The sequence below is a fragment of the Felis catus genome, chromosome B4, assembly GCF_018350175.1.
Source record: "Felis catus isolate Fca126 chromosome B4, F.catus_Fca126_mat1.0, whole genome shotgun sequence".
Lineage (NCBI taxonomy): Eukaryota > Metazoa > Chordata > Mammalia > Carnivora > Felidae > Felis > Felis catus.
The window spans coordinates 127351093-127373567 of record NC_058374.1 but is presented as its reverse complement, the minus strand read 5'-3'; the positions used below and the strand labels follow the sequence as shown (position 1 = coordinate 127373567).

Genomic DNA, 22475 nt, shown 5'->3' with positions numbered 1-22475 from the left:
GCAAAATGTTCTTCCAATAGAGTAGTTAAGAGGCGAATCTGAAGAACAAGTACTTGACCAGCACTCAAAGCAGAAAAACTTTGTTGAAAGAGGTCATCTATTTAGATTACAAATTAGGTACCAAGCGTTGCAAACACAAGGAAAAAAATCATAACTCCACTCCAGAAGCAGCCAGAAACAAGAGTCCCCATAACTCCACAGTTGTCCAAAAATGCTGCTTCAGACCCAGAAGTTTCATCACAGAGCCCAGGAAAGAGCTGCAGAGAAAGGAGGTGGGTTGAGCAGGTGGGTGTCTAAGCACCCACCCTAGCTTGGCTTCATTTTATAAATCATGCTTCCGCAAACAATTTTGTTTGAAGAAAGGGTGTAACTAAAAAATAATTTAAAAAAAGTGCAACAATCTGATGACCCTGAATAGGTTCTCTATCATTCTGAAATTGCCAAGTAATGTTGTGAAGCTGTTCTGAGTATTTTATCCCATTATCTTTCTGTAATAAAAGTCAAGATTGCCATATAATTTATACTTAATTTTTTTTAATCTGGTGCAGAACATTATCAGTGAACAACCTTCATCCTAGAGGGAAATTCAGAGCGGGGGGAGGTCAGTAGTCAACTATTTCCAAAGCCAACCTGGTCATACAGTGACCTCCGGGCCCTACCACCCCTGGAGCTTTAGATGTATCTACCGAAAGGCCACCGTGTGCGTTCCTCACCATGGCACTCAGAACACACTAGAGATCAGCACCCCCAACAAAATGACATCTGCAGTTTTAAAAAACAAAAACCAAACAAGCCCCAGAAGTGAGATTACAAATCAATCACATGAATGGCAGCCGGCTGTCAGTGGGCCAGCCCCTACTGGGTCTTAAGGGAAATCTGTCACCGGGGCCACCTCGCCCTGGCAAGATGGGATTAGGTCCTGGCAGCGGGCCAACTGGATCAAAACGTGGTCTGAGTGGAGGGAACTGGCCGGGTGTCTCCCCAGGCCCAGGGATGAGTGAGTTGATCGGGTCCCCGACATAAGGAAGGGTTAGTCTTTCATCATATTCACCACCAATAATTCCCGGAGGAAGGAGCGAGCTGGGAGGAAAAGGCCTGGGGTGCAAGGGGTTGGGGTAGAATGGGAGGGGGTGGGGCGACGATGGAATGAACATCACATGCCGCCCTCTCTGAGCTTCTTTTCTTTGTTTGTACCTCTTCCTGTACAGCTGTAGAAACACAAGAACAAGATATGGTAAGCGATCTGGATGTTTCCCCAAAGTTCCAATTTGCTTCCACTGCTTTATCTGCACTTTCCTCTTCCCACACTATGGAGCAAAGACACCAGTGCACACAACAGAAATTTTACCAGTTTCCATCTGCACGACTAAGGCAGTAGCTCTGAACACAATGCCGAATGAACTGTACTCTTTAACCACACTGCAACTGAACAACTGTGCCAATTCAGGGAAATACTCAATCCAAAGGAAGGATAACTGAGTGGAATGTGCTTTCAAGGCTGCAATCGACAGCTCTTGAGCTAATATGCAATTTTAGGCCCACCTTTCTTGAAAGTGGAAAATTTAAATATCTGTTGAGAAAATCAGGCCACATACTATAAAGTTAAGGTACTGGGGGGAAGGGGAGCAGCATTTAAATTCACTTCTTCACCTGAATCATGTTCCTAAAGGATCCCAATCTAAACAGCAACAAAAAATAGAAGCCCATTTCAGAGGACAGAACATCTTCCTAAGGAACAATGCTGTTCACTCAGGACACATTTGAGGACCCTTCTCTAGTCCACCCTGTTTCTCAGTCCTGTCAATGTCTTTTAGAGTAGGCGTCTGTACGTAAAACAAGCATGCACTGTTCCAACTAGCTGGACAGTTGAAGACCACTCTCTCACAAAAACTCAGCTTAAAAATTGTTTTGCAACAGAGGAAGAAAGAATGTTTTATATTAAGTAAAGTCAAAAAACAATCGCTGTGTTAATAAGACTTCTTTTCCTGTGTAATTACACAAGAAAATAAGGACTGAGTCTAAGATGAAAGTTAAAAATATTTTCACTTACTGAAAGTTAGCAATAAATTTAATAAAAGCAAATTTCATTACATCATAACAAAAATGATAATATGGCCTTAATGTATTAATTCACTAGTTGCTTCGGCGCTAATACTAACATTAGCCTTGATATTTAAAAATACCTACTTCTTTCCAATCTGTGTCTCGAACTCTCGCAGTACCATCTACAAAGAAAAAACAAAAAATAAGAATTTAAAATGCTTCATTCATCCAGGTTAAACAGCAATCTTGCTTCTGACCTAAGGAAACTGAAGCTTACACATGACGCACACGCAGGAACAGGAATCCTTTGTTCACAACACGCTGCATCCCTTGTAACCCTCCTGCACCGACGCAGACCTCTCTTGCTGGCAGAAGGCAGCTACTGCCGTTCTGTGCTCGTGGGGACACCAATTGGTGACGCCCTCAGGAATATGGAGGACCGGGTGGCCGCTATCTCTTCCTCAACTGCCCCACGCTGCACTGCGCCTCCTCCGCCAGTCTCAGCTGAGAGTGACAGCTCCTTCTAACCTCAAATCTCTGCGACACTGGGTGACCATCTCTTTGTATTGCAGCCCATCATTACTGGAGGTAAAGATGACTTGAAGTTCTCTTATTTGGGTTGTTTCCTCCCAACTTTCATCAGTATGACTGAAACAACTAAGTATTTTTTAATATACTCATTTACTTGAAATACATGAAATGAGGAAAGAGAAACCTCTTCAACTTAAATCTAAAGAAGGGGCGCCTGGGTGGCTCAGTCGGTTAAGCGTCCGACTTCGGCTCAGGTCACGATCTCACGGTATGTGAGTTCGAGCCCCGCGTCGGGCTCTGTGCTGACTGCTCAGAGCCTGGAGCCTGTTTCGGATTCTGTGTCTCCCTCTCTCTCTGACCCTCCCCCATTCATGCTCTGTCTCTCTCTGTCTCAAAAATAAATAAAAAAGTTAAAAAAATTTTTTAAAACCTAAGAAGAGTTGAGATAAAAGAGATATCTTCCCTAGAAGCTATTATATGGGCATGGAAGGAAGATTTTATAAAAGCTCCGGGCCTATGACGTTACATCCATAGGGAGATTCGTTATAAGATCTGAACAGCTTACAGATGAGCTTGTGGACCATAATCTGGAAATGAGAGAGAGACTGACTGTATTTTAAATCCAAATTTGAGTATGTAAGTAAAAAGGTTTTTATGCCTATTTTTATCATAGCCTGTTTTTTGGTTCATTCTTCTATATACTTTGGTCATTTTGTCTTTTCATTTCGACTATCATTTTTTTTTTAATTTGAGATGACACTTGCTGCCTCCTTGAACAAAATAACATTTGAACTCTGCAGAGGCATAGAGGAATCAAGGAGGAATATGAAAGACCAGATCATTCACTGCTTCTATCTGAGGTTTTAAAGGAAAAAAGTCTTTAACAATCCTAATGACTCTACTTAATATTCTTATTAAAAAAAAAAAAAAAAAAAACCGAAGGGGATCTACCAAGAATTTTACAGTTCCCAAGATGTTATACATAGCACATCAATTTTTTTTTTATGTGAACCACAGTGTTTTTTTACAATGCAATGCAGTATATACTTATATATACATATACCGAAATAGAAGTTTACTCCTATTTTGTAAAAAAAATACTGATTTTTTTTTTAATGACCCAATATATTGATTTCATGACCCACTCTAGGGTCAAACCAGTTTAAAAAACAAAACAAAACACTGATACACAGAAAAGAAATTCTACAATCGGGCACTAGGCTTCTATCCGGAAATCTTGATACAAAAGGCAAAGTGCTTGTACATTTGGGGTAACTTCTCTCCATCCCCAAGTCCCACTGCCATCACTGCTGCAACAATCACCAGGTCATCATAAATGTGACTATACAGAAATAAAGCTTCCCCAGCAATTTACCACAGGGTAGCAAGCAGGGCGCTCCTAACTGGTACACTGGTCACAGCCATGGACGTTGTTTAGAAATACACCAAACTGCAGAGTCAGATATGGAGGATGGTCTAAGAGAGAGAATAAACCTGATGTTTTTCTATCCTGAACTATTCTCAGTCTACTGGGATATTTGCATTATACAGCACACAGAAACGAACGCGAAGTTTTCAGGATATAGGCACAAGTATATGAGGCTTAGCATCTCCTTCCAAAAAGGCTGCAAGTTATGATTACTTGAAACTCTTAAACAGACAAAGAGCCTACAACTAAAAACTTTTGGCAAGCTGAGTAATTCAGACCTCAGTAAGAACCAGTCCTTTTCCTGTTAACATGTCACTGTGGCAATTACCTCGAAAATCCCGCAGATATAAACACCTCCACAGCAGTTGGTCATTTGAAGCAATAAAGAGATCACGACAAACTGCAGACAAAGACAGAACAGAACGAACATCCAAAAGTCGGAAGATCCGCAGTTTCAGCTCCAACGGCAGGACCACCAACCCGAATACATCTGGTAGGTTCAGCGCTATAAAGAAAAAGAGAACAGGTAGTGAGTAAAGAACATCTGGCTTTCCCCACATATTTAACGGAAGTTACCAACTTGTTCCTAAGTGACAAATTAGATGGTAGTTTCAATTACCCAAATATGCATCACCTACAACAAAATTTTAACCCCAGGTTGGCTATATTGCTCTACTACTAAGTCCCTTATTCCCTCTATGTTTTAGGGGAAAGACAAATACTTTTTCATACAAACCAATGAATCGCTATGACAACTTCCAAATATTAGCCAATGGCCTTTGTTTCGAGCAGTATTCTATGAATGCAACAAAAACTTCTGTATTCAATTACAGAAAATGGACGCTTTGTTGGCTTTTAAAACTGGTTCCCAATACTGCTACTTATTAGCTGTGTGCCTTTGGACACTTGGATTACTTAACTACCATTCAATTTCCTCACCTGTAAAATGGGTTAGGAGTACTACCTAATTCATGCAGTTGAAAATTAAGTGTGTGAATATATACAGAGTGCTTAGAACAATGCCTGGCACATAACAAGCACTCAAGTGTTCGCAATTACTATTCTCTGAGGTCTAGCAGGCTGAAAAAAAAGGGAGGTAGATAAATATCAGAGGCAAGCCAAGAAGGAAAAATAATAACATATAATCAAATGAGATTTATTAGCTCCTTTAAATATCTGTGATACTAATCTCCACTAGCTAAGACCATCAAAATCCAATAAAGCATTTTAAAATTCACATATTTCCTTTCCATCACCGGCACATGAAGAAGAAAACTATGGTGACAGCAGCCTAGGCACATGCAATTGGACACTTAAAATACAAGATCCCTACATACAAATGGCAAATAAAAGCCACATATCTATATGTATAAACCTGAAGTTCTTCTCCAGCTAAGGGATTGTGGTAGATGAGGATTCTCATTTTCTAGCTTATAATTATGCTTCCCCTGGTGGCCACACTGCCATCAGGCTTGGCCATTTTGTTGCATCCAATAAAATGTGAGTGCATGTAGCGTATCACTTCCGAGCAAAAAAGCTGTAAGAACCACCGTGTGGCTCGGTCACTGGGCCTTCTTTTCCCTCTGCTCCAAGGAGAGCATGTCCTGATGAAGGACTACTCCTTCAGCCAAAACTCACCCCCCCCCACACACACAGCATGCATATGAATGAGAAATAAGTGCTTTAAGTCATTGAGATTTTAACATATTTATTACACCACAAATAAGAGCCAACATAACAATTCTGAATGAAATATACACCTCACTGAATTAGTTTCATCATCTATAAAATGAGGATGAAATCCCCTTCAAGGTTGTTAGCACTAAATAAAAATCCATGTAAATATCCAAAGGAGCTAGCATAGAACCCCAAGAAATAATGTTAAAAAAAAAAACAAACTGAGACCTAATTTACAGACTATACATTACTTATATATTTGTCAAAAACCTATTATGGACCAGACCCTATGTTAGGCCATGAGAATACAAAAGTGGCTAAGACATAGTCCCTGCTTCCAAGGTATCTAAAACCTTAGGAGGTGGAAAGAATGCATATCAACACTTATGATACACTGGAAGAAGAGTTACAACAAAGACATGCCCAAAATGTTGTCGAAATACACACAAGAAGTAAATAACACTTGAGGAATTAACATTAAAGCTTAGTTTTAAAAGAACATAACTTCACTAGGGGAAAAGAGGCAAGAGTCATATGTCAGGGTCACAAGCATAAGACATAAACTTTTACTATTCTTTCCAGCCATCTGACCTGTGATCATTTATCGTCTCTCACCTTGTCGGGTAAAAGCCAGAAGAGGATACACCAGCTGGTCTTTGAAGAGACGAGAGAGCTTCTGAAGATCTTTGTAGACCTTGGCCACATTTTCCCCTAGAGTATTTTTTTTTAATGAAAAATCAGAACAAAATCAAGTGGCAAAACTTGAAATGGTAACCTTTACTTCTGCCAAACAAATCAAAGTTGTAAATTTTCATAAGTAATTCTTATATAGACAGACGTGAACCAAAGTCTCTAGTAGAAGTACTATATGCTGTGTGGCTCTGAAAACTCAATCTTAGATGTAAAGATAAAAACCTCATGATTTCAAATTAATAGAGCTGTACCCAACCTATATAATTCACAGACTACAGTTATAGTAGGAAACACTGTGGTGAGAGAGCTGTACACACAGCATGATTTACTGAGCACCTGCCCAAAGTGTCCAGGCACTGGGGGTATAGTGGGGAACCACTCTCCGGATCCCAGCGGAAGTAGAACGGTATTTGTCACATGACGACCAAGTGTCACCAAGTGTATTAAACATTCTTCAAAGCTTTCTTTCACATCAATGGTTCTCCCTAAGAGAGACATACTCTGACCCCCATTTTAAAAACAGGACAAGATAATGGAAGCCCATCCAAAGCTTCAGAGTAAGTGGCAGGGCAGGGTACAAACCTAAGTCTGGCTCCAATGCACTCACTTTAGCCACTAAACTGCTGCTCAGAGTGTGGCTCACAGATCACCAGAACTGACATCATTTGGGAACTGCTTGGAAATACTGAATCTCAGGCCCTACCACAGACCTACTTAATCAGAACCTGCAATTTCATAAGATCCCCTGATGATTCACCTGCACTGTGCAGCATGGGAAGCACTGCCAAATACGACCTCAAGTTCCCCTGCAATTCCGCCGTACTGTGACCAGGTGTATGACCTTGAACCCTCGGATCCGCACCTGTTTGCTCACCTATATCAAGGGGATACATACCACCCTGCACCAAAGAATGGTTAACGTAAAGCACCACACACAGTGCTTATGCCCCATTCTGTAACTAGGTACTCCACTGAGAAACAAAACACTATCACCTGACTGATAACAAAGAAGAAAAGATATGCAGCTAAACTTTAAATCCTTGTCACACGAACTACAATCTTGAAGTCAAATGTCAAGATATCTAAAAAGTCAATTTGGATAAGGCTTTTCAGTGTGAAAAACGATTTTTTTAAACAAGTTTTTTCTTTCGGTTATCTATTACAAAAGTAATCAGAAACTTACAAGTATAAAGACAAATAAAAACAAATATGCATTTAAATAAGTATATACTAGGTACTCTACTATAAAAGCCACCGTATAAAGTAACTAAAATTACTTGTCAAATGGGCAGCATAACCCTACCCAACATAAAAATACTGTATTAAAAATATTTAATACAGCCCATAAACTTACTGTAATAGAACATTATGAACTTTCTTCTTCCTTTCACTTCCCTTCTCTTTATTTAATAAAAACCACATAAAGAATACGAATCTGGGGGCGCCTGAGTGGCTCAGTTGGTTAAGCATCCGACTTCAGCTCAGGTCATGGTCTCACAGTTCGTGGGTTCATGCCCCTCACTGGGCTCTGTGCTGACAACTTGGGAGCCTGGGGCCTGCTTCACATTCTGTGTCTCCCTCCCTCTCTCTGCCCCTCCCTCACTCATGCTCTGTCACTCAAAAATAAATAAAGGTTAAAAAAAAATAAAAAACAATATGAATCTAAACTACATTCCTATAAGTTATTTTTAAAAAATAGTCTGAGGAGTCAAATCTATTCCAATTCTAGATTCCACCATTTATTAGCTCTGTGACTTTGAAGCACTTTAACCTCCTCTAGACTTGTCTCCTAATCTGTAAAATGGGCATAAATAACCTCCACTACTGTGGAGTGGAGTGTATTTCTAGCCCCCATAGCAAAGTACTCCCTAGTGTGGAGAGAAACAGTGTTGTGGCCAAGAATTTCAAGTTTTCCTGTTCCCAATGGTGAGACATCTTTACACATTTATCAGTCTAGTTCATGCTCAACAGGGGCAGTGCCACCCACAATGGAACAAAAACTGGTTCTCGGAAGGCAGAAACAAAACAAACCCTAGCTACACCATTGGTTTGTGACCCTCCAAAGGGCCACAGTACACAAATGAAAATACACTATATATCTATGGTATTAAAATTTCATGGAAGAGAATGGAAGGGGGACAGATTTTCTACAAAGGTTCCTCAAGGGATGGATAAGAAAACGAAGGTTAAGAAACACTGGTGTAGTATGATGTTAAATGTCCAGAGATCATTATAAACATGTATCCAGATGTCCCCATTTCCCATCAGTTTTGGTTCACGGACGTTCACAGAACTCGGCCTGATCTGCCCGGGAAACTAACAAGAGTCAGTCTCTAGGCCTTCAAAGCAAAGACCTAGCTCTAGGTAGCCTTCCCTTAAAGACACCACTGCCAATGCCACCACCCCATGACACCACATTTAGATTTTAAAACCCTCCTAAGTTACTAGAAAGACGAAATGGAATAGCATCTGTCAAGGCACGTGTCCAGCACAAAACAAGCGCTTAGAGACGTGAGTTCTCTCTCCACCCATCTCCTCTCCTTCAACCACCTACCTGCTTCTCATACTTTGAATTTAACTAACAAAATAAAAAGGATAACTTGTCTTTGCATCTATTAGTAATCTTACAGAATACAAGCAAAACCATGCCTAGAATGTAAACTTTTGGTAAATCTGATCAAACAGCAACCAAATCTATGTTGGTTTAAACTAACATTCTGAGTAGTTTTTCCTCCAATAATCTTCAATAATGAAGTTGCACTGTATGGTTTCCACAAAATGCAGATCCTCTCCATACTGATTAAATACGAGAAAAATCCCAAGATTAATTCATAAATTATGAAGCATCAACATCACAAGTAATGAATTACATACTAGTGTCGTTCCATAATGGCAGCATAAATATGATTCAGCATTCCAAGAGGAAAGCAGGAAAGAAACAGATACCCTGCAACACTGTCTTAAATTTGCTTTAATCTCATTCAGAAATTTTCAGTCACTCAAACATTACCATTTAGTTTTGTTAAAGCAAACCTCTCAAAGCTTCATCCCAAAAGTTCAACCATACTTATGTTACCTGGTTCTGTTTTGCAAATAAATGACTCTGGCAGCAGCTGCAATCTGTTCACACTTCTGAGCTCACTGTTAATCTTTAGTGTAGCTGTAAATAAGCAAAAGAGAGACAAATCATTTTTGTCAGTTCCTCAATTGCCTTCCTTATCTAGCATGGGCTTCCACTTCCCTGTCCCAACATACGAAGGACACACTATACAAACTGCTCTACACTCATTTCCTTCCCTCACAACAAAGTCCAAAGTGGAAACCTGCCATCACATCAAGTAAAATCACTCTAAAACAAACCCCTCTAAAAACTAGAGTATGCACTTCTATATAAAATCCAGTAGGTATTACCAACAACAGCTTATTACTCATTGAAAGATACACAGCAAGGTTAATAGGAGACAGTTAAACACAATAAAACCATTATTTCCAACAAGGTCACCAAAAACTCCATTTATTTTTTTTATTTAATCCTTGGCAATGAGTTTTGCCTTGTTTACTAAAAGAATCCTGCTAGTTTTCACAACATCATCTCTTTCTAGACCCAAAGGACCAATATTCTTGACATCACCAGAAGGTTCATATACAAAGGCTCACTTCATCTCATGCCATGAAAGAGCCAGTGACGTGCTCATGCACATGTGCGCTGAGCAGGAGGTCTTGGGCGAAGGAAAAGACTTAAAGACACACTGCTCCTTTTCAAAGAACCAAGCCTGGAATGGCTGGCTGCCACACAAGTCTGCAAGTAGCTGATCTGCCAGGAGCAGTAAAAGAACAAAATATCAGAAACTCAGGTATCTTTGAGACATTTAACAGCCATTCTCTTTATGTTATATATCTTGAAACTAGTAAATAGAGATTATCACACGCGTTGTTAAAGTGCTTTTGTAAGAAACGGAGGCAAAAATGAAGTTGGTAGCTTCAACCTCGCACATTAGGATGTGACGGGGCAGGACGCCTGCAAGGAGGCAGAAACTGCTGGCTCTCTGTGTGTAAGAACACCCAACTGAAAGGTGTGCTTGCTAACTGTGATGAGTCGCTGAAGACATGTGACTAGTCCACCTGCCATCAGACACATTCTGACCGGCACAGAATACCACCAATACTGGTAAAGCTGAGATTTGAGACTTTTACGGAACATCGCAAGGAATCTAGTGACTAAAAGGAAATACCACAAATTACATCACAGGGGACATGGAACCACCTTTCACTTCAAAGATCATGACCATGTATGCCAGTGGTTTTCGAAGCAAATTTCTGCAGAACAAACATGTTTCAAACAAACTCTCAGAAGGGACCTTGATAACGCAACAGAAGAACATGGTGCCGCTCAAGGTGCACGCGGCAATACACGTTCCGTGAAGCCTCCTCACTCATCCATCCTGGCGGAACCAGTGCCACAGAGCACAGGAAACCACGAGGCATCAAAGCAACTGCCTTTGCTACACAAAAGGTGAGCTGCACTGAAAAACCAAAAATGCAGCCACTGCAACCCCACCAAGCTGTCTTAGCTAGCTGAAGGATAAAGAAATCAAAAATCAGAACAGAACGGAAATGAAAGATTCTAGTCACTCAAATGGCTCTCTAGAACACGTGATTATGAGACTATTCCATAGACCACTGGTAGATGTACGGACCTCTGGGTGGCCTCTGAGCTAAAATGAAATACAAACAAATACAGGCACTGCTATCCCTGTGAAACTGCCAATATGAAAGAGAACTAGAAAAAGAAACTAGTCAGAGTGACTTTCCTGCAGGTCGAGGGATCAAGCACACACATACTAAAGCAGTGCTTAGCAGTGTTTCTATGCATTACTGTTCAGAGACGCCAAATGGGATAAAAAGTGACCCCAGCTCAATCTCACCTCTTACCATCTCTCAGTTCGAGATCTCTGTTAAAAAAAATAAACATAGAAAAGTCACCCATAGGCACAAAGTGCTCAAATGTAATAGATCATCTCACTTCAAAGATCACAACACTCCCCGCAGCAATAATATCGCAAGGTTAAGAAGGCTGAAGGCTACGGCTGCCCGGAGAGAGAAGGCTGCCAGCCTAAACATCTACCCACACATTCTACAACCTTTCAGGCTCGGGGTATCAGCAGCCTAGAGACTCAACAAAGTTGAGAAAGATGCAACTGTATCACAAGAGCCAATCACTGAAGCAGCTATAGTCTGGAAACATGTCAGTGTTGGTAAACCAACAGCCCTCCATTACCATTTATGACAATTAGGTTTCCCAAAGGCACACAGGTGAGAGCAGCAGAGCCGCCCTCGCAGAGAGGGTGTGTATACTGCAGCTTGTACACACCGCCCGACCTCCAGTTCTCTGGCATGGACATGGCTTTGGCCTCAGGCCCCTGGGGAATGAAAGGAAAGAGAAACAAATAATGAAGAGAAGTGCTACTCTCAAAAAGGATTAAAAATCCAACAGGCCCCTAACTTGTCTGGAAATAAGCATTCCGTACAGTCCCCTTAATAAAATCTGTCACATCATTACTACAGCTAGTAATAAAATTTTGATAGAAAAACGTTTAAATGTATTCTCCTCCATCAAAATGTTCAAATGGATAAAGTCACATCAGAGACAGGGATTGTTTCTCTCCTCAAAGACTTACTTCTCTGCCTAGCAAAGCAGTATCATTATTGAAGACCATACCTCAAATAGCAGTGCATTTGTGAAGCCTTTAAAAAAAAAACTCCCGTTTGTCATTCCCTTTTATCCCCTAACATTCTGTTCTTATTTCTATTGTTACACACTTCTATTGTCATACATTATAATTTTCTTTTTATCTACTTCTCTCCCCCACTTATGGACTCCTTAGGGACAAGGACTTGTCCCAATATCTTTATATCCTAATTCCTGGCTCAGATCATAGCATGCTGCGGGTATTCAATGATCACTGCATTGCTCTACATCTTTGTTACTTATAATGTGGCCCACAGACCAGCAGCATTACTATTGTGTAGGAGTATCCAGAATCTCAGGCTTTACCCTAGACTTACTAAATCAGAATCTGCATTTTAGGAAGATCCCCAAGTATTCTTAGGCAAAGGTTTGAGAAACTCTAATTGTTCCTCTCCAGGACTCTCTGGCATCCCGTACACATATACGTCTCTCCTAGAATTTAACCAATATACTGATGGTTCGTAGACTGTCTCTCTCCCCCACTCCTGGACTAGAAGCAACCTGAGAGCAGGGACAAAGCACTGTACCTGTCAGTGGTAGATACTTACCAAACAGAGAATGAATGAATGAAGGGAATAATGTCCCTCTTCCTAACTGAATCTTTACTGGATTACTGACAATTCAAAGCCATTAACATAAAAAATAATCCAGTGAGCCATCCCTCTAGACATGCCCGCCCCACACTCTTGACCACAGTTCATTTCATATTATCATAATCTTTTTACCATAATTGCCACCACTTCTATAATACAAACTGACACAACTGACAACAGAAATGAAGGGAAAAAAAGAGAGAGGGAGCGTTTATTGACCACCTACTGTATTCCCATCACTGCATTCAGCACTTTACATTTAACACTCAACTGCATTTAATATAGAGATCTAGAGTTCCACAACACCCTAGTGATGTTTGTTAGTACACCCCCATCCCCAATGGGAGGCTGAAACCCCAACACGATGTATTCTGTTTGTAGCCTTACCTGAGGTATGTAACCTGACTCCAGCATGAGCAGATGTATTGACACTATCAGGGCATCACTGGGACTGGAACAGTCGGCTGAGTGATACAGGACCTCTAATGAATGTGGCACTTGCCCCTCCACCGACTCACTGCAGAGCATCGGTTCTGAGGGACAGACACCTGTGCCCTCTTCCATAGCCACAACATCTTGAACTGACTCAGTTTCAAAAGTCTGGCTAGGCCCCGACTGAAAAAGATAACAAATCAATGAATTCATTAAATAGACACTTATTTTTACAGTTAATTGTGTATCCTGAAGTGAACTCAGATTAGTGCCCAAAGCCAAAGCATGTTATTAGCTTCAGAAATGGGACACATTTTAAGTGAGCCCTCCTAAATAAATGAGCTGGCAATCTATTCCCCATCCTGAATTCCTTATCTCCGTTCATCCTGGCCAGTATGCCAAAAACTGGAAATCAACCTAGCCTCCTCCCTCTACCTCACTAAACTCTACTTTCGTCGTGATCAAAGTTCCACTGAATCTATGTCCAAAATACCTCTAAAATCTGCCCCTACTACTCCAGTGGTACTTTAGACTCATTTACCTCTTGACATCCAGCAATAGCTTCCCCAAGGATCCCTGACTCCGTTTCGTCTTCCAAGACACCCACTGCTGCGAGAGTTTCTGACAATTAAGAATCCAATTATGGGAGGGCCTGGGTGGCCCAGTCGGTTAACCATCTGACTCTTGGTTTCAGCTCAGGTTATATGTGATCTCACAGTTTGTGGGATCAAGCCCCGTGTCAGGCTCTGTGCTGTGAGCAGAGAGCCTGCTTGGGATTTTCTCCCTCCCAATCTCTCTGCACCCCCAAACCCTGCTTACATGGGCTCCCTCTCAAAACACATACATACATAATCTTTTTTAAAAATCCAATTATGTCCCATAACCAAGCTTAAAACTTGCCAGTATTTCCCTAGTGCAGATCGCAGCATTCCCCTAAATTGTGCCTTGGGATGTGGCCCTAGATGTCCTCAGGAAAAAAGAGGTCTACAATCAATTAAGTTTGGAAAATACTACATGCTATAGCCACCGAACCTCACCCTCCACATTCACAAAATACATCGTGGCATTACAGAGCTCTGAGAAGTCCAACAATAATAATGTGTGTGTAATATTTAGCCAAGAAACACTACTCTCCTTCCTTAGTACCCAGCATCCTCAGAACACTTACTTATAATCTAAGGGAAGAAGTGTTTCATAGAGGACATGCTGTGAGATGCAGGCCTAGAAAATGAAGTCCCAACTCCTAAACGCCTTAGCATACAAGGTCCTTCATCACTTCACCAGATCCCTGACTCTCAAGCCCACTTCCTGCCAGCCCCTTCCTCTCCACGCCAGTGTTCCCCACCTCTGCAAAAGAGGCAGTACAGACAGACTACCACCCTGACTTGCAAAGGCCTTGACTACTGCACTTTCCTGATTTCACACCTATATCCTACCAAGACTGCAAGCTTAGAAAGGAACAGAGTAGGGATGCCTGGGTGGCTCAGTCGGTTAAGCGTCCAACTTCAGCTCAGGTCATGATCTCACAGTCCGTGGGTTCGAGCCCCGTATTGTGCTCTGTGCTGACAGCTCGGAGCCTGGAGTCTGCTTCAGGCACTCAGACTCTGGATCTCCCTCTCTCTGCCCCTCCCCTGCTCACACTCTGTCTCTTTCTCAAAAATAAACATTTAAAAAAAAAAAAAAAGGAACAGACTACGTGTCACACACTTTTCTAATCCCAATACAGTACCTGGCACACAGCAGGTGCTCAACAAATGCTTGTTGAACCAATGCTTAAGAACAGTATCTTAAAATTTCATAATTTGGTTTTGTTTTCAGTGTCTTCTCATTTGTACCATAAAAAAGTCTATAAAACAGTAAAGTCAGATGATGTTGCCTTTTCATACATGCTGTAACTGACTCAGATTAAGTAACACAATCAAGGTTACCAGCTAATAAAAACCTGAAATGAACCAAGATCTCCAGACTCACAGTTCAGGCTTTCAGACACAATACACTGCTTCAATAAGACTATGTTACTTGTATTAATTTTGCTCAGAAAGTTTGTCTCCTAAGCATGTGCTCAACTCTTAATGCAAAACACATGTTTCTTCAAGATCATCGTTCCATTAAAGAAAGGGCAGAGGAAATTAAAATTACATAGGATAAATGAAAGGATGGAAAAATATAAGAAAGCAAGAGGCAGTTCCTCCAGAATCCCTGAGGACATAGCCCTTATTGGCTTATGAAAAAGATCCAAATTCACGTGTTAAAACCTAGAGGCCAATGACAATTCATACTACCAAAAAAAGGAGGCTCCATAATACTTCTAGGCAAACAGAAACTACTTATTAAAACCACTTATCACCAAAATTATGAAGCCTATAAGCGCTTTGCATCTTACTTATCTACTATACCTAACTTTGGGCCGTTTGCTACTATTGACGGTTGTGTGGGAGAGAATCTATGTGGAGAAAATATTTTTAAAAAGAGTTACTCTAAACTGATAAAGCCATGGGAGGAAGGTATCAGAACTCCCTGGTGAGCTTATCAAACCCAACTCCCACTCCATAACAACCATTAACATTCTGAGCCATTCTGATAGGATATGAAATATCTATGATATTCTTCATACATGTGGAAATCAGGAGGAAAATGCTCAGCACCACCTCTTTATTTTTTTAATGTTTATTTATTTTTGAAGGAGAGAGAGACAGAGTATGAGCAGGGGTGGGGCAGAGAGAGAGGGAGACACAGAATCCAAAGCAGGATCCAGGCTCTGAGCTGTCAGCACAGAGCCCAATGCAGGGCTCCAACTCACAAGCTGTGAGATCATGACCTAAGCCGAAGTCAGACGCTTAACCAACTGAGCCACTCAGGCACCCCACAACACCACCTCTTTAAATAAATCATTTGTCATGTCATGTACAAATGATGGCAATAGGTGATTAAAATGCACTTTAGGGCTAATATTAGAGTCTGATACCACATTATTCCCATTTCCCTTAAAGATTCAACAGGTACTAGAATTCCCAAATAAATGAAAATAAGAAAATTACACTTAATTTTCAAATTTTACAAGTAAAATTTTCCTATTGTTTCCAGTTTTACCCATCTATTTTCCTTTGTTGTTGTTGTTGTTGAAAGACAGGGCATGAGCAGGGGAGGGCAGAGAGAGATGGAAACACAGAATTTTAATAAGAATCTGAAGTAGGCTCCAGGCTCCTCAACATGGGGCTCGAACCCACAAACCGCGAGATCATGACCTGAGCTGAAGTTGAGGCTTAACCGACTGAGCCACCCAGGCACCTGTCTATCTTCCTTTTCTAATACATCATTCTACATTTAATGAACAGATCATACTGTTTCAAGTACTTGAAGCACACTTAGGAGATTTCAAGCTTACTTACTTCAAGATTACAAGCTTAGTCGCCCTATACAAGTCTGAGAATACAAAACAACACGCGTTTAGAACTAGAATTACTAACTTGAAGCAATATTAATTTCTCAAAATTTTTCAAAAGGAAACTAGTAAAGTAAATATCACATATATTATGAAGAGTTCCATCTTACTGGACAATTTTATAAGTATACAGAAATAAAAGGAATGGACCCTTCCACCAGAATCTCTGAATGTGTCTAACAGCAAAGATGATTCAGAAATATAATTTAAATATGTAGCTAAGTATTCTTACTTATTCCCTAAATTACCTCCATGAGACAGAAATACAGAGATACATAATACTTCCTAAAAAAAATTAATAAAAATACTCTGAGCTTTATAAAGCCTTGTTAAAATTGCTTAATTTCTCTATATACTATTACTAAAAATCTCAACATATTACCAATCTATTAAAAAGCATTTCTTCTTAGCAACTGTCTATACTTATTGAGGTTACAGGCACAATGAATACTTATATTCATAAGTGTTTAAAGCCTGAAAAAAAAAACAAAATAACAACTAAGCTTAAGTAGTAAGTATACACACAAAAAACAATTAACATGATTACATATGTATTAGTATTAAAAAACTCAGTAATAAATTTCATCATTTGTGCCACACAAGAAATCAAAAGGCAGGGTAATCACTAAGGGGGTGTTTACAAGGCAATACAGATGATCGATAAAGAAATTAAAGATGATCATTGGGGCTGTGGCTGGCAGGGCCTTGGAAGATGGGCAGAGACAGGAGAGGGAGGAAAGGCCATGCATTCCAGGCTGGGTGAATGGCAAGAGCAAAAACGTGAAGCAGTCACCAGTCTGTGTGTGTGTGTGTGTGTGTGTGTGTGTGTGTGTGTGTGTGTGTGTGTGTACGTGCGCAAACACATGAATGTGCTGGCTGGCACAGGGAAAATGATAAGGACTCTGATCTGACTGCAGGTGACGGTTTACTGAGGGAAGAACAGAAACTGGCCCTGAAAAGCCTTAAAGACTAGGGACAGCATTTTCTTCCTCTGTAGCATGACAGGGTTAGAAATATTTGGACTTTTTCAGCTCAAAAATTGTAAGCACTGGTGTATCAAGGACACACAGCTACTACAGAACAAGGGAACAACAAAGTCAAAACCGTGTCGGGAAAAGATGAACACAGAAAATAGACTGAAGGACAGACACTGGAAGCCTGGAATGGAAAGGAAACACTGACAGGGCTTGTTAAGGGGCTGGATATAAGTAGACAAAAATCATTCCAGGGTTTTAAGCTCAGGAAAACAGTGGTGCCACTGAGAGAAAGGGCAGCTAGTTTGGGAAGAGAACATTAGTTCATATTTCCAAATTTATGTTGGCACAGAGTCTGAAGTAACAACGTTTAAAATCCAGGTATAAATGTCCTGCAAACAATTTGGAAATAACTGGACTCTATATAGCCTTAATGGGTGGAGCAGACCAGAGAAGCTAGGCTGGGAATCATGAGCTCAGAGGCAAAAACAGGAGCCAAAGGACAAACCATCTGAAGGAGTGAGTGTCTGAACAAAAGAAATAGGTAAACACTGGGCTCTTCGGATGGTCCAACCATTTAGCAGTTTAAAAATTTCTACAAGAATACGATCTGCAATCTACTAACAATAATTACCCTGATACAGAATTCAGTCAAGGTGTTCAGTATCCTTTATTAATTACCCCTTTTCTCATCTTGATGTTAATACCTACCATATTTTCATCATTCCTGACATCAGTTTGGGCTGCCTGTCCTTGGAATGAATCACTTGGTTGTTCATCCTGTACGATGGACTGATTGGAGCTGGCGGCCAAAGAGGGTTGGTCATTATTCTGGAGTGAGGAATGCTCTGAATCTGTGGATGAAGGTAAGTTAGGTGCTGGAATGGCATCTTCAAGAATCAAACATATCAAGTCCCCAGAAACAATCCCATATGAAGCCAAGGTCTCTTCATCTCCAGTGAGGGCATCCTTGTTGTTCAATGTGATTGCAAACCGGGTATCAGAACTGCCAAGAAAGATGGATAAGGATAGTAAGAGCTACCTACCATTACCCATAGCTACCATTACCTTCAATACACTAGGAACATATATAAGATACATGGTATAGTCCTAGGAGAAATAAGTAACAAAAACAAACCAAAAATAAAAAGGAAGCCAAAGTTTTACAAAAAATATCAAAATTATTTGTTATCACCAAGTGCCTAAGTTATAGATTTCTAATGGCTACAATTCTAGCCTGGGTGATAGGATACAGTAACTCTCTATCATTAATCCATGTTTTCATCAATTCTAAGATACACACTTTACATCCTTTGTAACTTGGATATCTTTGAAACAGGGATGCTTCTTAAAACTCATAACACATCACAGCTTAACTGACATTTTTTTTTCCTTTAGTGTTACATAAAACAATACGCATCTTAAGAATGACAGTATCTGAGAGTCAAGGAAATACACTCTTTTGAAAATTATGAGGGGTGCCTGAGTGGCTCAGTCAGTCAAGCATCCAACTTTGGCTCAGATCATGATCTCGTAGTTTGTGGGCTCAAGTCCCGCAACGGGCTCTCTGCTGTCGGCACAGAGCCCGCTTCAGATCCTCTATTCCCCTCTCTCTCTGCACCTCCTCTGCTTGCACTCTCTCAAAACTAAACATTTTAAAAATAAAAAAATTTAAAAATAAAGTACAAACTATGTCACATGATTCCTCTGCTCAAAATCCTCCTCCAGTGACTTGTGGCTGAACTTGGAATGGAATCTTTAACATGGCCTCCAAAGCCCAACATGTGACCCCCTACCCACTTCTCCTATCTCCTCCAGCCTTCTCTTTACTGTTCCCTATTAACATAAGCTTTCCATCCCGTTTCTCAAAACACATCAACCTCATTGCAACCTCTGGGCCTCTGCATTTACTCTTCCAGATCTTCAAAGGACTGACTCTCATCATTCTGTGTCAATTCAAATGCCATCTCTACAGAGATGCCTTCTGCCTAACTTCCACCACTCTATTCCATTTTATGTTTTATTTTTATTGTAACATCACTATGTGAAAATTCCATATTTATTGACCATCTCTCCTCCACCCCCACCACCAGAATTTAAGCTTCATAACTTCAGGTATCTCATCTATCTAGTTCAAAACTGTATCTCCAGCTCTTGACTAATAAAAGTATTAATGGAATAAACGCAACCAATAAAGAGTAGTTGGGAAAATGAAACTGAAATCGGGGTTACCTAGTCAGTGTTCTTACAGGACAATCAGCTTATATCTGCTCCAAAATACTAGACCCACGTCTTAAATGAATATTCACAATCACAAAAAGATGAGTACAAATACATCCCTCCTGCTGATAAATACAAGGTCACCTTTCTTACTGATAACCTTTTATAGTAAGAATAGCACAAATCCAAAAACTCACTGCTAAACAAGCTAAGAGCTCAAATTAGCCTGAAGCAATGAACTCTCATCCCTTCCACATCACAGACTACCTGATTTGAAAGAATAACCATCATTTCACCACAAAGTGGTGAGGGGTAATTAACAAACCATTGCAGAACTTTTTACAAGACATTTACACTCAGCAATGCTGACTTCATTAACTTTTTGAGAGGTTAACCAAGGATGAAGTTCTTTGAAAATCATGTTCTATTTATTCTTACAATGCTGCATTTTCACAAATGTTCACAATTCATTTTTCTTTCACAAGTACATTTTTTTCTTACCAATTAAAGTACCTTTGGTAGAGAAATTACTGAAGTTCTAGAACCTACACCTGCTTATCAGAAAATAAGTAGCTGTGTTTCTGTTTTCAAAGACTGTTGAACGTCTGCCAGATGCCCCAAAAAACACCATCCCGACTTCAGCAGAAAAAAAGAAACACTTCAAATGAAGTATGTTCTTATGGATCTTCTGTCACAGCAAAAGTGGTTTTTTTTTTTTAATAGTATCTAATACAATGTTCATTCAAACATCTCCCTGTAGAAAAACTAAAGAACTGTGTCATTAATAAAAATGCTGGCCTTCCCCCCACCCCAACCTTTAGAAAAAGGGAAGAGCTATTTCTAAAGTAACATAGACCTTTCCAGGGGAGGAATTAAAAACTGGTGTTCTGAAACTGAAGAAATATTTAAATCCATCAGGAAAAGCCATCCTAGAAACACCAAGCCTTTTAAAGATATTTTATGGCAATCCCAGATCCACTTGCTCAGAGAAGACATTTTAAAAATAATAATGTCACAGGGACGATTTTAAAACTGCCTATATATTACAAAATGAACATACTTTCGGAAGAACAAATTTACTTTCACAAGCTGAAGCTTACATTCCTTCCAGTTAACCAGCCTCAACTGTAAAAACAAACCCAAGGGAGAAACTAACTTGGGCTCTCAGATAAATAGTCCTTTCAAGACGGTCTCTCCTAATTAAAATAATAATAATAAATATACACATATATATGAAAAATCTTTTAGAAAGAAGTTACTTTTGAAATTGTCTGGTGGGCTAATGATACCAGCATACAAAACGCTTAGGTTTTAACACCAATAAATAACAGCAGGCATGTCACTTAACATAATGTTCAAAAGTTATTATGTCAACACCCTCATTTTTAATTTGGAGAAAAACAGCCTTACTTTTAATACGGTGTTTTACCCTGAAAAATGAAAGGGTGAGAAGTTCATAATATGGCCTCATTTTACTGAATTCCCCCCAAATGAAAGTATGTAAGTCTTATAAAAAGGATCCACTTAATTAAGAGAAAGGTCTTCTTATGAACAATACACCTAAAAAGCCCCAGCGAACACGTTTATTTTTTCTTAGCACACTCAAATTCCAAATCTGCTAGCTCAGCAAGGGACTACCCTTATTTCTGTCCCTCTACTCCCAGTTTACTGTCCCCAGAAAATTCTCCCTTGGAAGCAAAGCCATCTCATTCGCAACTTCATAATAGCAAAATCTGATCCTTAATTTCTCAATGTCACTGTCCCCAAACTGCAAGCTCTCCAGGGACATCCCAAGGCCAACGTTTATCTTAGTTTTGGCAAAAACACAACATCTCGCCCAGGGAAGTAAAAGGAGATGACAAATGCCGACCGCCCGCAGTCTGTAAAACTCTGCGGAGGGCAAGCCAAAGTGCTCGCCGCGGCCCAGCACGTGAGCACTCAAAGCGGCCTCGAGGTTACCGCGGCCCCAGCAGCGGCCCGCTCACAGGTGGCCTCGACGGAGGGCCGGTTTCTAACTTCTAGAACTTTCCAGACTTTTCCCTTGGAACACTGCGACAGCTGGGGACGGTGAACTTAAATCCCAGAGGGCCTGGAGAGGTCTACCCCACACCAAACCCCTCATTTCCAATTTCACACTTTAAAAGGGCGCGAGAAGTCTGCGCCCCGGCACGTCCCCGGTTTCTTCTGCAGCAGAAGCGAAGCGAGGGCTCACCCTGCAGGGGAACGGAGCCCCCGGGACGCCGGGCCATGTCCTCCGCGAGCCGGGAGCCGGCGAGCTGCAGCCCCAGCGCCCGCGCCGCGCCCGGCCTGCGCGCGTCACAGTCCCGGACCCGCTACGCCCCGCTGTCGCCCGGCCTCACGTGACAGCCCGGGGCGGGCGCGCCCCCCCACCCCCCGCCTACCTGAAGCCCCACGACGGCAGCAGGGCCTGGCTGAGGTGCGCGCGCAGCTGCCCCAGCGTCGGCTCCGCGTCTGGCATCTCCACCGGCCAGGTCCTCTTCTGCAGCCGGACCCGTAGCTTCATGGCGGCGGCGGTAGGGCCCGGAGGCCCGGACGCGGTGGCGGCGACGGTGACGACGGCGCGGCGGCGGGCCCGGAGCGTCTACCACCGGAGCCGTAGGGGTGCCGAGGAGCAGCGGAGTGAAGGCCCCGCCACGGCCCCTGCCGGCCGGTCTCTGGAACTTGAGCGCCC

The 22475-nt window shown here is 41.2% G+C and overlaps 1 protein-coding gene across 6 annotated transcripts in view; it reads right to left on the bottom strand.

The window, feature by feature from the left end:
* The window catches only part of FBXO7 (F-box protein 7), a 26108-nt gene extending 3633 nt beyond the window's left edge, over positions 1–22475 (bottom strand). For 2 of the 6 annotated variants that reach the window (XM_045062290.1, XM_045062288.1), the window contains exons 1-9: positions 22186–22475; positions 18275–18569; positions 13103–13330; positions 11652–11793; positions 9450–9533; positions 6296–6391; positions 4332–4508; positions 2188–2225; positions 1195–1208 (exon numbers count right to left, since the gene is read on the bottom strand). In XM_045062290.1, coding sequence (XP_044918225.1) covers positions 1195–1208; positions 2188–2225; positions 4332–4508; positions 6296–6391; positions 9450–9533; positions 11652–11793; positions 13103–13330; positions 18275–18569; positions 22186–22307 — 1196 coding nt within the window. In that variant the 5' untranslated portion in view covers positions 22308–22475. Of the gene's footprint in view, positions 1–64; positions 258–514; positions 1209–2187; positions 2226–4331; positions 4509–6295; positions 6392–9449; positions 9534–11651; positions 11794–13102; positions 13331–18274; positions 18570–21995; positions 22145–22185 lie in introns of those variants that run through there. The other 4 variants (XM_045062287.1, XM_045062289.1, XM_023257414.2 and 1 more) reach the window with 4 other exon arrangements.